This window comes from Micropterus dolomieu, linkage group LG01 (genome assembly GCF_021292245.1).
Source record: "Micropterus dolomieu isolate WLL.071019.BEF.003 ecotype Adirondacks linkage group LG01, ASM2129224v1, whole genome shotgun sequence".
Taxonomy (NCBI): domain Eukaryota; kingdom Metazoa; phylum Chordata; class Actinopteri; order Centrarchiformes; family Centrarchidae; genus Micropterus; species Micropterus dolomieu.
The window spans coordinates 36700303-36714719 of NC_060150.1; the positions used below are offsets into that span (position 1 = coordinate 36700303).

Here is a 14417-nt window from a genome sequence, read left to right on the forward strand (position 1 = left end):
ACGGTGTAAAAATGGCAGGGAAATGCAGTGCTCTTGCGTACACAACAGGGTGTTCAGGGAACCACCGTTTCTGTTGAAAAAAACGTTTTGCTATGTTTTGTAGGCGGTAAACTCAGCCCAGGACAAGCCTGAGCTGGAACAGTGACAGTATTGTTCACTACCAACATGTCATGTGTAGAGTCAGTCAAGAAAGCTAAAATAGTTACAAATGCCTCTTGTGCCAACATTTTATCTTCTAAATTCACATTAAGATTGAGTTTGCTTTCTCACATGCCACTTAAAATGTCTCTGCGTGCCCGCGCTGGCATGCGTGCCATAGGTAGCCGACCCCTGCTTTAGAGTAACAACAATGAAATAAATCCTGGTACTGGCTTGAACGCTTTCCCAACACGAGCCTATTGGGCGTCGATGAGCTTGATGTTCACAAACAGTCCAGCAGAGGGTATGAGGTCCCCTCTCTTGGTGAGCAGTGGGACTTGCCGATATCCTGGGGGGGAGGAAGTGAGTTTTAGCTTCTGTCACATTCTGCCTGATCGGTCCTGTTTAGGTCTCTGTGAGTTTTGTTCATTGGTCTGTTTGGTATCTGTTATTTAGTGTGTGTTTTTGGTCCATCTCTTGTGTTATACTGTTTCGCCTCGGTTATTCTTGTGAGGATGGTTGTCTTGGTTCTCAATCTGTTTTCTTGTCCTACTACTTATTCCTGCATTTCAGTTCTGTGTCTCAGTTCATGTCTTAGTGTTTACGCCTGGTCTGTGTACTTCGGTGTTTGTTATTTTGCCCATATCTGCTCTGTGTTCTGTTTGATCTTTGTTTCAGTCTGTTTCCCTTGTTACGCTGTAGTCCATCTGTATTAGTTTGTATCTACGCTGTGCCTTTAGTGCTGTTTAGTCTGTTTCCTCTCTATTTTGGTTTTGATTTGTGCCTGCCTTGTTCCTGTCCCTTTCTGTTATTATCTGGTGTTTGCTTCATGCTTAGTTTCTGTCTGCCTGCTGTCTCTCTGCCTCTTTAGCCCTGATCCCGGTCACTTGCTCGTTATTCCCTGAGTATATATGTTTGGTGTTTCTGTTTTCCTGTCCGGTCATTGTAGTGTGTTTACACTCAGTCGTGTTCTTTTGGAAGAGTCTTCTGTCTGCCTATTGCTGTACCATCCTTCAGTCATCTTGGATTTTCCAGTCAACTGCCTGTAAGCCTGTTTTCATTAGGATTAAAAAAACCCTTAACTGAATTTCTGCTCTGTGTCTTGTGTTTGGGCTCACCCCTGCTTAGCACTCATTCTGAAAATGGAAATTGAAGTCATGTGTTGTCAGCAACTCTTGTCACACACAAGACTGAGATATGTTGTACTTTTAAATAGCTGGAGGACACATTATTTATATAAGACGTCTGCTGTTAAATGCAGTTTGAAGGCTACCCCAAAGTGTTAGTGCTCAACAATGACGTTAGCCGAAGTTACTGGATATCCTGTCTTAAGCAACTGCATAAAAATTATCTATGAAATAGTTTAACACCTCTATATTTCTGGAATTCACCCTCCGAGCTCTAGGTTCAATATCTTGCTCCTTCAGAACAGCAAACTCTTGCTAACATCTGGGCCCGAAATAATTGTTTCATCTCGCTTCCTCCACTTCAGTGCTTCATGCTGTTGGAGCTGGGGCTTTCTTACCGTTCTGTACACTGGTGAGCGGTAGACAGTACTGCCCGATGAAATCATTATAGGATGCTAGGTCAAAGTCTTCCACCACAAATCGCACCATGGCCAACTCTGGGACGTGGATGTCAAACTTGAGGCTTTCATTCCACACGGGGTTGAACCCTGCAGGGATGGATTATTGTTAGCAGAGAATTCATGCATGGAGCAATTCAGTGTGTGTCCATTTCTCTGTATGTGTGTGTGTTATGCTCACCATTGTTGTCAATGTGGGGTGTCTCCTTGCTGGCATTGTCTGCTGGGACACCATAAATCTCCACTCTCACCAAAGGGTCGACGATGGATTTGGGTTTGTCCTTGTTGAGTTTGGGCAACTGCTGAGCTGAGATCACCTTTTGTATTGGGATATGAAGCACAAACACATAATTGTAACAATACAAATGTGAAAAAGAAAAGAAAAGCTTCAGCTACAGCAAATGTTATAATTACAAAAAATGTAATGCACCCTTGTGGAGGTGTTTGACCTGCTGGCTTGCAAACAATGTAGGTGACTTTTTTTTTTTTTTTAAAGAATCGCCTCTGCAAACGTTTAAGGTGGATTCAAAATACTTGTTACGCCTCGAGGACACACACACAGGGATGTAAACATAACTTTGTTTGTTCAAAAGGAAACTCCACATAGCGACTTCAACCCTAACTAAGACATATCTTTCAGGTTTAACCTCATGTAACTCTCACCATGACATGAAAGGTCTTCTTTTGTAGCCAGGGCCTGCTGGTAAGTGCGTTGGGATCAAACTGAGACGACGGGCTTCTCAGGAATTCAGGTTTAAGGATGTAGCCGCAAAAACCATTTGGCCGAAACCGACCCTGGTTTAACTGCATCTCCTTGTGGGGAGTCTGGAAGTTTAACGCCACTAAAAACCACGTCACAGAGATAAAGGAGAAGAGAGTGAAACCATCACTTGTGATATAACAATAACACTTAAAACACCAATGGCTGGATTTCTGTATATTATTATGGGACTGTACCTATCTGGCAGCCGACGTTCCACATGGGCACTGGGTTATAGTTGGAGGAGTCAGTTCTGGAGCCAGCTGGATAGATCCGACTAAGTTTGTCCATGTTGTGATGGATGAAGCCAGTAGCTACGAAAGCACATCAAAACACCAATGCTTTAAAGAGGTGGTATTATGCTCATTTTCAGGTTCAAAATTCTCTTTAGCGGTTGTACCAGAACAGGTTTACATGGTTTAATTTTCAAAAAACACCATATTTTTGTCATACTGCACACTGCTGCAGCTCCTATTTTCACCCTGTGTTGAAGGCTTTGTTTTAGCTATGGAATGATACATCTTGTCTCTAAATGATCTTTGTTGGGAGTTGCACACGAGCAGTTCCTAGTCAGCGAAAAGCCGGTAATAGCCAATCAGAAGCAGAGAAGGCAGCGAGAAGCCCTTAAACAGCTTCGGTTCAGCTGTAGGCTACATGTTGCCGACCAGCTTGGCAACATGGACTGGAGCAAGAGTTTCAGAGTGGTGAGTTATTAATCTGTAACAAAAGTATCTTTCATCCATAAAGTTTTAACTGAGCTCTGTCTCTACATCATAGTAACAACTTTATGTCCATTGACTGCCTGGAGGGTAGCTAGTGTTTGGAAGGGAGAGGAGAGGTGTGTGCTGCAGATCACTGTTTTTTTACCGGTGTTTTTGAGGGCGTGTCTGTGTCGTCACAGGGATTTAAGGGAAGTGGCTGGACTACAAACAAGCTGTTTTCAGGCAGTTCAGAGCAGTGTTTTCTGTGGGAAATGGGAACTCGTGTCTGTCTCATATCTGTCGGTTTTTAAAAGTGTGAATGACATATTGAGTAACTGATGACTTCACAAGCCACCCTGGTTGTCTAGGTATTTTTAGGTTGTGACACTGTTCTCCTGAACGTGATTTTATCGCTTTTATGCTTTTATGCTCGTCCGCTGTTGGAATCCGAATCGTCTTAGTTTTCCTGTAGCTGCGGGTGAATCCTTGGTCGGCTTGTGGGTGGATAATTTTGGACGCTTTGTTTGGTGGGAGGTTGCCTGGGGGCATCTACTTCTCCAGACAACTGTTTTCGCCCATCGCTGGTCTCCAGTAGTGTGGTCACTCAACAGGGCCGATTCACCAGCTTCCCCGTGGCAGGTTAGTGCTAGTTTAAATCATCATCTATCGAGCATTGAATTTGGAGAGGTACTTTTAGCCAGGGATTTTAACTTGGATTGGCTGTCCTCCATTTCAGATAGTTTTAAATCTTACCCAGTTTTATGTAAAGCACTTTGAATTGCCTTGTTGTTGAAATGTGCTATACAAATAAACTTGCCTTGCCTTGCCTTATTCAACACAGGGGCTTGTGTTACTTATGTATGTATGATTGATGTCTTTTATATGTTGGAAACTTGTCCTTTATGTTCTTTTATGCTTCGTCTTGGCCAGGTCTCTCTAGCAAAAGAGATTTTAATTTCAATGAGACTCACCTGGTTAAATAATGGTTAAATAAAAATAAAAAAAAACTCCCTTTGGGGTGGATTTTGGGCTTTTTCACTTTGCAAACCTAATACATGCACAAAAAAGTTATATAACTCAATAAAGGAGAGAGGGAAAAGCCAATAAGCATCTCTTTAAGCTTTTTTCACTCTCTGCTCAGGAGAAATCACAATCACGTTTGTTGTCTAACTGGAACTTGAGGTGGGTATGTGCCGTGTTTACCTGAAGTCTCAGCCAGTTGGAACGCTTTGCTCTCCTTGAAGGACGACATCTCATAGAAGGCCTGGTTGTTCTTGGAGTGTTCAAACGAATTAAAATGGACACTCTTGCAGTAGATTACGACATCTGAGAGCTGTTTGGCAAGTGTGATCTTTGTGTTCTAAAAGAGGATCAGTTTTGTTCATTCAAAGATGATATTTGAAGAATATATACTGTATATATACGGTATATATATATTTTTAAATTACAACTAAGTAGTATGAACTTAACACACCTTTGGTTTGCCTTTTTGGCTATTCTCCTTACAGTCTGCAGCCTCATCCTCCTCAGACACATTTTCGTCCTCTATGGTGCTGTCATTGTTAAAGGCAGCATCCAGTTTGTTCAGTCGCTTTCCCTTGATGAGGAACCGGCCCTTCAGCTCCTACACAGAAACAGACAAAATGTGTTTTATGTGTTGTCATGCAACTCGAGATACATATTATGCAGTAATGTGGAACATAATTGCTAAATGCAGGAAAGCAAAGTATTGTTATTTTTTCAATGTCAAGGCGCTTGTGTTACTGGTGTCTTCTAGTCACACCCTTTCACCAGCCAATGACAGAAAGGAAAATGTTGTGTAATGCATAATTATGATTTCATTTGAGGCTGACAATGCCAAAGGCATTCAACCCATGGGTGCCACATTTGAACAGGGCTACCCACAAGAGCTTGGGAATGTCACTGAAGGATGATCTGACGTGCAAATCCCCTCTTTGTGTGTCTTTCCTATTAATGAGAAGATTTTTCAGTTCATCTGGGAGTCATAGATGTCTTTACTAGTAAAGATATAAGGTTTAAAGATGGAAAGATATGAAAGGAAATGGGGGAAACAGAAAAGGAACTAAAGAAAGACAGTAAAAGAAAGAAATGCCAGGATAGGCCAAACGGCTATTTAAAGACAGGCAAACATTTCTGAGAGAGATGGGAAGGAGAGTGTAAAATGCAACCATGAAGTCAATCAATATAATGTTAAATGAATGTGTGCTTTCCTTGCACGCCTTGTGTACAGACACTAAATAGCCTATGTACCAACCTCTATTCACACAACTTAAATTCCACTCACCATCAACCTCTCTTAAGGCTCGTGCAGACTACACGACTGTCAGCGTTGGCCAATGGCCGTGCTGTTCACACTACACAACTTGCCGTCGATGTTGAAGTCGTTGTGGCGTTCACACTACGTGACTAATGGTAGACATAGGGTCACACACATAGAATGTTTATAAAGTTCACACACACGAGCTGACAGCGGCTCTGTCACCCAACGCTGGTCTCCAAACCACTTTTTGTCAAGAAAACACACGTGAAATGTAAAATGGGAAATGATGCGAACCTACACATGAAACAGCTGTTGTTTGTTACTTGTTGTTATTATTATAGAGATAGCAATTATAAAGACAAAAAATATGGGTGGAAGAAGCACACACGGATAGCAGGGTTTGTCTGTGCTACAGAGACAGCTGGAGGTGAGTAAAAAGTGTTTTGCAGTGAAAAGTAGCTGCATGCTCTGCCAGCTGCCTTCTCTCATTGGCTGGATGTGAATGTTGAGTCGGCCGACTCCTCCATATATTTGGCATGCTAGATATCTGGCTGGCATCTGCAATGTGTCAGTGATGTGTCGAGGAGCCGTATTGATACATCGTTGAGTAGTTCACACATAACAACTTGTGACCGCCGATCGATCTCTGATTTACCCCTGATTACAGCCTGTCGGTCGGAGCTCACCAACCAGCAAATCGGGCTAAAAATCGTGTAGTGTGAACTAGGCTTTACCATGCAAGGTGTTTTCTTACAAACTGCTGAGCCTCACAGTCAGATCTTGTAACTAACTTGTAACAGGTAATTAACAACTGCTCTTAGCTCTTACTAAGACAAGCTAATAAAACGCAAAACTCAAGCTCTTGTGTACGGAAATTATCAACACACAGAGGAGGAGCAGAGGCTTGAGATTGATGCTGTTTTAATTATGTGTTTATTTAGAGTTCACATAATGAGGGTGGGTTTTACTTTAATCTCATCAGCTTCCTTTCCGAGACAAATCTAATAGTCAAGTTAAAGTAAATAGGAAATTGAACAAATCTGGTAGAGCGGTTCTTTAACTTGGAATTTTTAGGTGTTATCTTCCTTTGATGTTTATTTGGGAAGGTATTTACAGCAAGGCTCTAAAGATTGTGAATGAATCTGCGAGCTGACGTAAACCAGGCCACACACCTCAGGTGAGGGGAAGTTTGTGGGTATGGTGGTGCCCAGAGGCTTTCTGACCAAAGCATCACCCAGGATGGTGATCATGTGATCGGCCATGACCTTCTGTTGTTCCAGGGTGCAGTGATTCTCCAGAGACAGGATCACTGGGTAGTCAGACGTCTGGGAAAAGGAAAAAAGCATTCATTATTTTTTTATTCCTTAATAGCATGAATGAGTACAACAGGAACGGAAAAGAAATGCAATCGTCAACATCAGCAGCCTGATACATCCTGTCCCACAGGGCATATACAATATCTCACATACTTTGAAGGCGTATTCTTTGATGGCTTTGATGACATCTTTGAAGAGCACTTGGGATGTGAGAGTGTAGCCGTGGTAAATAACAGGCTCGCCATTAGCCCCATCCCAACAGTCCAGTTCCACACAGCGACAGCTCTTCATCAGTGCTCTGCATGGATGGAAAACCTTTGTGAAAACCGGTACACCTCTGGCATCACTTCTGCCCTTTTTACATCTCAGAAGTGTTTCACAAAACTTTACTTGCATTTCGACCAAAGGAAAACAGAGTCAGTTTTAGTTCCTGTCCCTGCTTTAGCTACGTTTCGACCAAAGGAACTATACCCCAAAACTAGGAACCTTTGGAGGAACTCACTGTTTTTCCACAGGAGGATCCAGGGAGTAAATGTTGTTCTGGGGTCCTCATTTTACCCGCCAGGCTACTTTTTGAAGGCCCAGGAACTATTGGGGTGGATGAACACAAGACTAGAGACTACTACAACTTGTGTATATCAATCAGTCCCATATAAGTGGACACTAGTTGTCATTAATATGGTATAATTATTAGGACTTTAAGGATTAAATTTTTTTGTAATACTACTGAGGGTTTAAACACAATTACGTAGATAACTCCCTTACTGCAAGTATGAAAAAGTGATATTTCAATGCAAATGCGTACAACAACAAAAAACACAAAGAAGTTCAAGGCATGTCCAACCTCCCATCTATTCAAAGAGAATTCAGTTGCACACCAAATAAATTAAAATGGTCCCTTCAGGCAAAAATTGCATATTAAACAAAACTATTTTTATTACTATATTATTGGTCTAATTGGACTAAATCTCCAGTAGTTTAGAATGTGCAAGAAGTACTTTTGGTTTCTGGTTTACTTCGTAAGTTTAGTTCATATATCTATCTGGTCAAAAAGGATGATCTGTCTGTCCAACATAACACATGTACTCCACTGTCAAGCTGTGTGACGGCCCCTCTGTGGGAGTGTTACCTCACTGTTGTTAACCATCTTTGTTCTGTTGAGGTGATTGCTGATCGGTAGCACCTGGGACCTGTGAGCCAGTGGAGATAAAGCACCACTTAGTCAAACTACATGCTCTTCTCCCTTCTCTGCAATCCAGAGACCAACTGTGGCCTGATCACCCCCACTGCCACATCTTGCTTTGGGTTTTTTATGTTACAGAGACACCTTGCACATTTAAATAGTTATGTTTAGCTCACTCTTTTGTTAAATAAATCACTTTTTGATCATTTACGCTGCCTCGTTCCCTCTTTTGTCATGGCCCTTGAGCAAGGTTGTCTTGTCTTTTAGGTAAAAATAATACATTAGGAAGCTTGATGGAGTAAAACTTATCAGGATCACTTATCAGGAATCAGGAATTCAGCTCTAGTTGCCTTCAGCTATGTACAGTTGGTTGGTAAGACTAGTTACTTTATGTAGGCTTCTGTGCTGCTGGGTCCTTTGAGTTGGTCTTCCACCAGGTACGTGTTGTGTGAGGAGGAGATGTAGTAATGGTTGAGCGGCTGGTGCATGTCCTGATAAAGTGGTTTCTGAGCCGGGTTGAAGATGGAGGTATCTTCGTGCTGCCGGTACATCAAGAAGCCATCTTTGGTCAAGTGCTTCTTCTCCTTCGCTGGTGGACAGAAGACAGACAGACAGACACGATGGATATGATTTGTGGAATGTGAACTACAGAATAAAAGCAATGATAATATGTTCCCATAATTGTAATGCACACCTGCCAGTAAACCATGTGTATAAAACCCCTAATGACTCATCAGTTTTGTTTCCAAGTTAGTTCTACCTGTCCCATCCACCTCGTATATTTCAATCAGCTTGAGAGCGTCCTCCATGGACACCTGCTCCCTTTGCTCATTCAGTAGGAAGTTCAGCAGGTCTCCGGCACTCATCTGACCCTCTGTTTGAGCGTACGTCCCATAAATCTCATCTATCTCCTTCCGGTGCGTCAGCTCATCGTAGAATTGCTTGATCTCTGCACCCTCCAGGGTGCCTGATTTGGATGTGTCACATTTCTATGCAACACAAGACATGAAAAGACAACCAATCAATGAGATATACTAGATATTAAGTTTGTTGAACTACACATTATTTGGAATTTATATTTATCTTTACATGTAGATACAATGGCTCATTGATGAATTTTATGAGAGATTCACCCTGAAAAGTTGCTCTGCATATTGGCTGTCCACCTCAATGTTAATCTCGCGCATGAAGGCCTTCACCTCCTTCAGGGTCATCATGTTGTCGTGATTCTTGTCTGCTTTCCGCATGCATTCGAAGATCCAACTGGTATTTACATGTAAGGATTTGGTTTACACGTATTCTAGCCAAGTACACAACTCAAGCAATCCTTCAGATTTTGGAGCAGATTTAAACTAATAAAGAACAAAACAACCAATCGGGTTCTGCAAGAGTACCAGAAAACACTTTTGAGAAACATGTATGCAAACACATTTCCCAATTATAGAGTTTGTGAAGGATACTGCTCACTGTTCTGCTGGCGGTTGAGGCTGCGTATGTATCTCGTAATCTTCACCAGGCTGTTAACCCACTGCTTTGCCTCCACTCCACTGCCTGAAGATGATGGAGAAGCACTGATCTTCATCACTGGTGTTGGTGTACTTTTTTAGCCCTTCAGACTGACGGCCCAGGCGCACTGAATCAATGTCATCAATCGGGACTGTTTGGAGATAGGAAAGGGTTTGTTAGAGATACAGGCCCTTGAGGCGAGTTTGCAGGGATAAGCCCTCAAAACACTTAAATGCACACAGAGAGAAGCCAGAGAAAGACAATATTACACTTAAACTTTGAGTTAGACTTGCAACATCTGGGGTTTGGAGTCTCTATCTTCAATGTAGGGCAGGCAGTTTATTTCATTTATGTTATATTTGTTGAAATTCTCTTTACATGCTGACAGCATGTAAATCAGATATTCTAACAAAAAAAAAAATCAGGTATCTGTAATAAGCACGGACCGAATGAAATGATTGGCTGTCTACCTGCCTGCCTGTGCACTCATTGCGCATGAAAATGGGGTTTGGGGGAGTGGCTTTGAAGTGAGGGCTGAAAGAAGGGAGTGAGATTTTTTTGTTCGATACTTTCAAAGTCTAGCTCTTTCTTGTTAGTCCAGTCACTGGTGGAAACTCCCAGTCTGGATTACAAACAAAATCAGTTTCCAGTTCTCCCTTGTCTGTCTACAAAATTTAATATCTATTTAATACATTCCAAAATAAAAATGTATGGTATCACATTGTTATATTTATATTTAATTACAAGTAATATGTTGTCATTCAGTGCAAAATGTCCAGAAAAATCATCTAATTTTCCTGTAATTGTCTTTAATGAAAAGAAAAAAACTAGTTGCCCACTGAAAATTGTTTTTACATCAAGGCTTCAAGTGCTTTTTCTCTTGATTCACTATTGTGTTATCAGTACTGGTAACAACTGTTGATGGTTTTATTAGTTCCTCTCTCCTGCTCTTCTTCTCTGTCTATATGCATTCTTGACTGAGTCGGTGAACTCTTTTAAGTCCCTTTTAAGTCCCTTCTTAAAACATACTTTTATAGGAGAGCTTTTCCCGATCTTATTTGTCTTATCTTATTTTATCCCTTTTATTTTATTGTATTTTACTAATTTTATATTAAATTTTCATGCTCTTATCTTTTTTGTATTATTCTTTACACTTGTTAAAGCACTTTGTAACTTGTTTTTGAAAAGTGCTCTACAAATAAGGATTATTATTATTATTATTATTATTATTATTCTTATACGATTAATGCATGTTTACTAACTCGACTTCACCACAGTAGTTTTGTGCTTTCTCATCTTTCATTCTGTTGCCTTCTGCAGGTGTCTCTGCAGGTGTCTAGGGTCTGGATCTGTGGTAGCAAGCCACCTACCCCCCACCACATGTTCCTGCTTGATAACCGCTGTTAATCATTGCTATAATAATTATTTTTTATTCAGAATTGTATTATTACCACTATCATTGCTGTTATTTTGCATCTCTATGTTGAACTTGCATTGTGCTACTGTGTGTTCTTGTTCCTCCTGCCCTCTCTCTCTCCCTCCGTCCCCCTCTCTCTCTCAAACCAACCGGTCAATGCAGTAGGCCGCCCATCCTGAGTCTAGGTTCTTTCTCGAGGTTTCTGCCTGTTCAAATGGAGTTTTTCCCTTTCCACTGTCGCCAAGTGCTTGCTCATGTGGGAAATGTTGGGTCTCTGTAAATAATATTATAGAAAGGCCAAAGAATAGATACCTTTGGTGTGAATATAATTTATATTTATAATTTTTGTTTTTTTTAATATGGTTATTTATATGAAAGGAGGGTAATGCATTTTCCCATTCACACAGAAATGCTCAAAGAAAAACATTTGTAGCTCAGAGGAGGGTCAAGATGGAAAAAAAAACAAAATCACACCCCAGTCACCTCTGAGTCACTTAGACAAGTCAGTATCTTGTAGCTGCAGACTTTTTTTCCTAATGGGCACAACACAATACAGAGCGCCTAAAACTGTTTTTACATCTTATCAACAGGAAGGCTTTTGTTTCTGTGTGGTAGCTCACTGTTATGTGGCCTTCACTCACAAGAGACTAGACAACAGATAAAAACATATAGTTTCTCAGCAACAAAGGAAACAGCTAATATCACCTTATAAAATTGTTCTTAGCAAACTGTGGCATATTTGCACATATATCAGACATGCAGCAACATTAGCATCCACCTGGGCTGGTGTCTAAGGCACATGATGAAGGTAGGAACAATATTCACTCTCCTTGTAGCTCTATATTAATCTCCAACAGCTCCCAAGGGAAATCTTAGAAGATACTTTTCTTGTCACATACACACAGCTAAATTCATTCCCTGTACTCATTGCCTGGTCAATTGCACTGACTGAAGAACTAACATGTTTTTGATGGTGGGGGAAACCAGAGCAAACCCACACAGACACGGGGAGAACGTGCAAACTCCACACAGAAAGGCTGGGGTTTGAACCCGTGACCTTCTTGCTGTGAGGCCACAGTGCTTCCAAATGCAACACTGCGTTAGCTAGCCACCAACTTTGTCTGTCTGCAGTTTGGTGCTGGACAGCGTACAGTGGGTTTATCAGAGCAGTATCACTGAAACAGCTGACTGCTGCTGGAAATAAGGGCTGTGAGAGTGAACCAAAACAGTGACGTTGTGGGCCATAAAACCAGAACAAAGAGTTTAAAGAGCTAGCAATCCCTGTACATGTAGTCTTTTGATCCATTGTTAATATAGATATACTGGCTGGTCCAGCTTTAAAAGTATAAACCAGAATCTTGTTCACCACATACTTCAAATGATATCCAGCACTACATGCATAGCCCAGAATTACACTGTAGATTTGTCTTAGAGGCCTTTACAATATGAACGGCATATACCGGAGTAACAGCTTCTTTTCTTAGATCCTCGATTTGGAGAAGGAAAAAAGTGAGAAAACTCTGCAAGAGCAACAGTGGAGAGATCCCTCTTCTAGCAAAGAGAGAGAGACATGCAACAGAGAGATAATGTAGAGAAAACAGAACAACCATATGTAATATGACTACTCACTGGAAAAATATCTAAAGCTATATAACTTTGTGTTTTGCATCCATTTACATACACTGCTTCAGTAAAGCATACCAGCAAATACATCTTAAACAAAATGTGGTTAAAAACAAGCTCTCTTACCTTATGCCAAACCACTTTAGAGCTGATTGGTAGTTGTGACTTGCTAACACCCACAGGAATAAAACATGTTTATTTCCATAAACAAGAAAACACCTGCAAACTGAAAACCCTTCTCTAAGGGAGATTGGTCATGTTAAAAACTCTCTGACACATGACACTTCACACAGCCACATCGCTCAATATCACTATTATGTCTGTATGGATACTTTAAAAGGCACTGCTCTGTCTTTTATTGTATGTTTAAGAGAAACTGGGGGTTTTATGGAACTTCTCCCATTTGTGCACATTATGCAATTGAAATCCCATCTAGCTCCCACACAAACAAAAATAATTATGCAAACACATATTACCCAGTAGAAAATGACACTCACAGTTTTGGTTTTCCCTAAATGCTTTGTGGGACTCATGGTACAACGTCATACAGTCTTCGAGCAGTTTGAATTTGCGGTTCTTCTTCCAGGATTTTGAGCGGATCTTGACCAGCTCCCCACCCTTCAACAGGAACTCTAGATCTGCATCTCCCTCCAAACCTGCAGGAGTGGAGAGAGGTCACAGACAAATCTTAGAAATTTAGATGACTTAAAATGTCAGATGCACTAGCAAAAGCTAAAGCAGGCAGGCTGAGTAACGGTGGGGTGTCACGTTATGTGAACATCAAACAAAATGTAGCAACATTATTGTGGGTAGCCTCTGTTCTTTGAAGACCTGTGAGACATGCTGCATCATGAGGATTAATTCGGGGCTACCGTCAAAAATTTGGGGTAAAGCCCCGGGAAGCAAAAGACTCGGAAACTGTGAGAGTTGGACGAGAATGGCAGACCGGGAGGTGGCGGGCGGATCAAATTGTTTGACACGTGGTGGTATTAAAATTAACTGGTGAAATATCAGTCAATATAAATAATTTACAGGTGCTGGTCATATAATTAGAATATCATCAAAAAGTTGATTTATTTCAGTATTTCCATTCAAAAAGTGAAACTTGTATAATGTATACATTCATTCCACACAGACTGATATATTTCAAGTGTTCATTCCTTTTAATTTTGATGATTATAACTGACAACTAATGAAAACCCCAAAATCAGTATCTCAGAAAATTTTAATATTGTGAAAAGGCACCTGGTGCCACACTCTAATCAGCTAATTAACTCATAACACCTGCAAAGTCCTTTAAATGGTCTCTCAGTCTAGTTCTGTAGGCTACACAATCATGGGGAAGACTGCTGACTTGACAGCTGTCCATAAGACGACCATTGACACCTTGCACAAGGAGGGCAAGACACAAAAGGTCATTGCTAAAGAGGCTGGCTGTTCACAGAGCTCTGTGTCCAAGCACATTAATTGAGAGGCGAAGGGAAGGAAAAGATGTGATAGAAAAAAGTGTACAAGCAATAGGGATAACCGCACCCTGGAGAGGATTGTGAAACAAAACCCATTCAAAATTGTGGGGGAGATTCACAAAGAGTGGACTGCAGCTGGAGTCAGTGCTTCAAGAACTACCACACACAGACGTATGCAAGACATCGGTTTCAGCTGTCCCATTCCTTGTGTCAAGCCACTCTTGAACAAGACACAGCGTCAGAAGCGTCTCGCCTGGGCTAAAGACAAAAAGGACTGGACTGCTGCTGAGTGGTCCAAAGTTATGTTCTCTGATGAAAGTAAATTTTGCATTTCCTTTGGAAATCAAGGTCCCAGAGTCTGGAGGAAGAGAGGAGAGGCACAGAATCCACGTTGCTTGATGTCCAGTGTAAAGTTTCCACAGTCAGTGATGGTTTGGGGTG

The 14417-nt window shown here is 41.2% G+C and overlaps 1 protein-coding gene across 1 annotated transcript in view; it reads right to left on the reverse strand.

Moving 5' to 3' along the window:
- Positions 1-395: 395 nt before the first annotated feature.
- plcd1a (phospholipase C, delta 1a) overlaps positions 396-14417 on the reverse strand; it is a 21039-nt gene continuing 7017 nt past the window's right edge. Inside the window, 14 exon segments of the mRNA XM_046067428.1 lie at positions 396-487; positions 1664-1813; positions 1905-2040; positions 2387-2565; positions 2681-2797; positions 4388-4544; positions 4659-4808; positions 6638-6790; positions 6935-7079; positions 8352-8553; positions 8725-8953; positions 9098-9227; positions 9425-9514; positions 9516-9621. Of these exon segments, the coding sequence (XP_045923384.1) occupies positions 396-487; positions 1664-1813; positions 1905-2040; positions 2387-2565; positions 2681-2797; positions 4388-4544; positions 4659-4808; positions 6638-6790; positions 6935-7079; positions 8352-8553; positions 8725-8953; positions 9098-9227; positions 9425-9514; positions 9516-9621 (2036 nt within the window).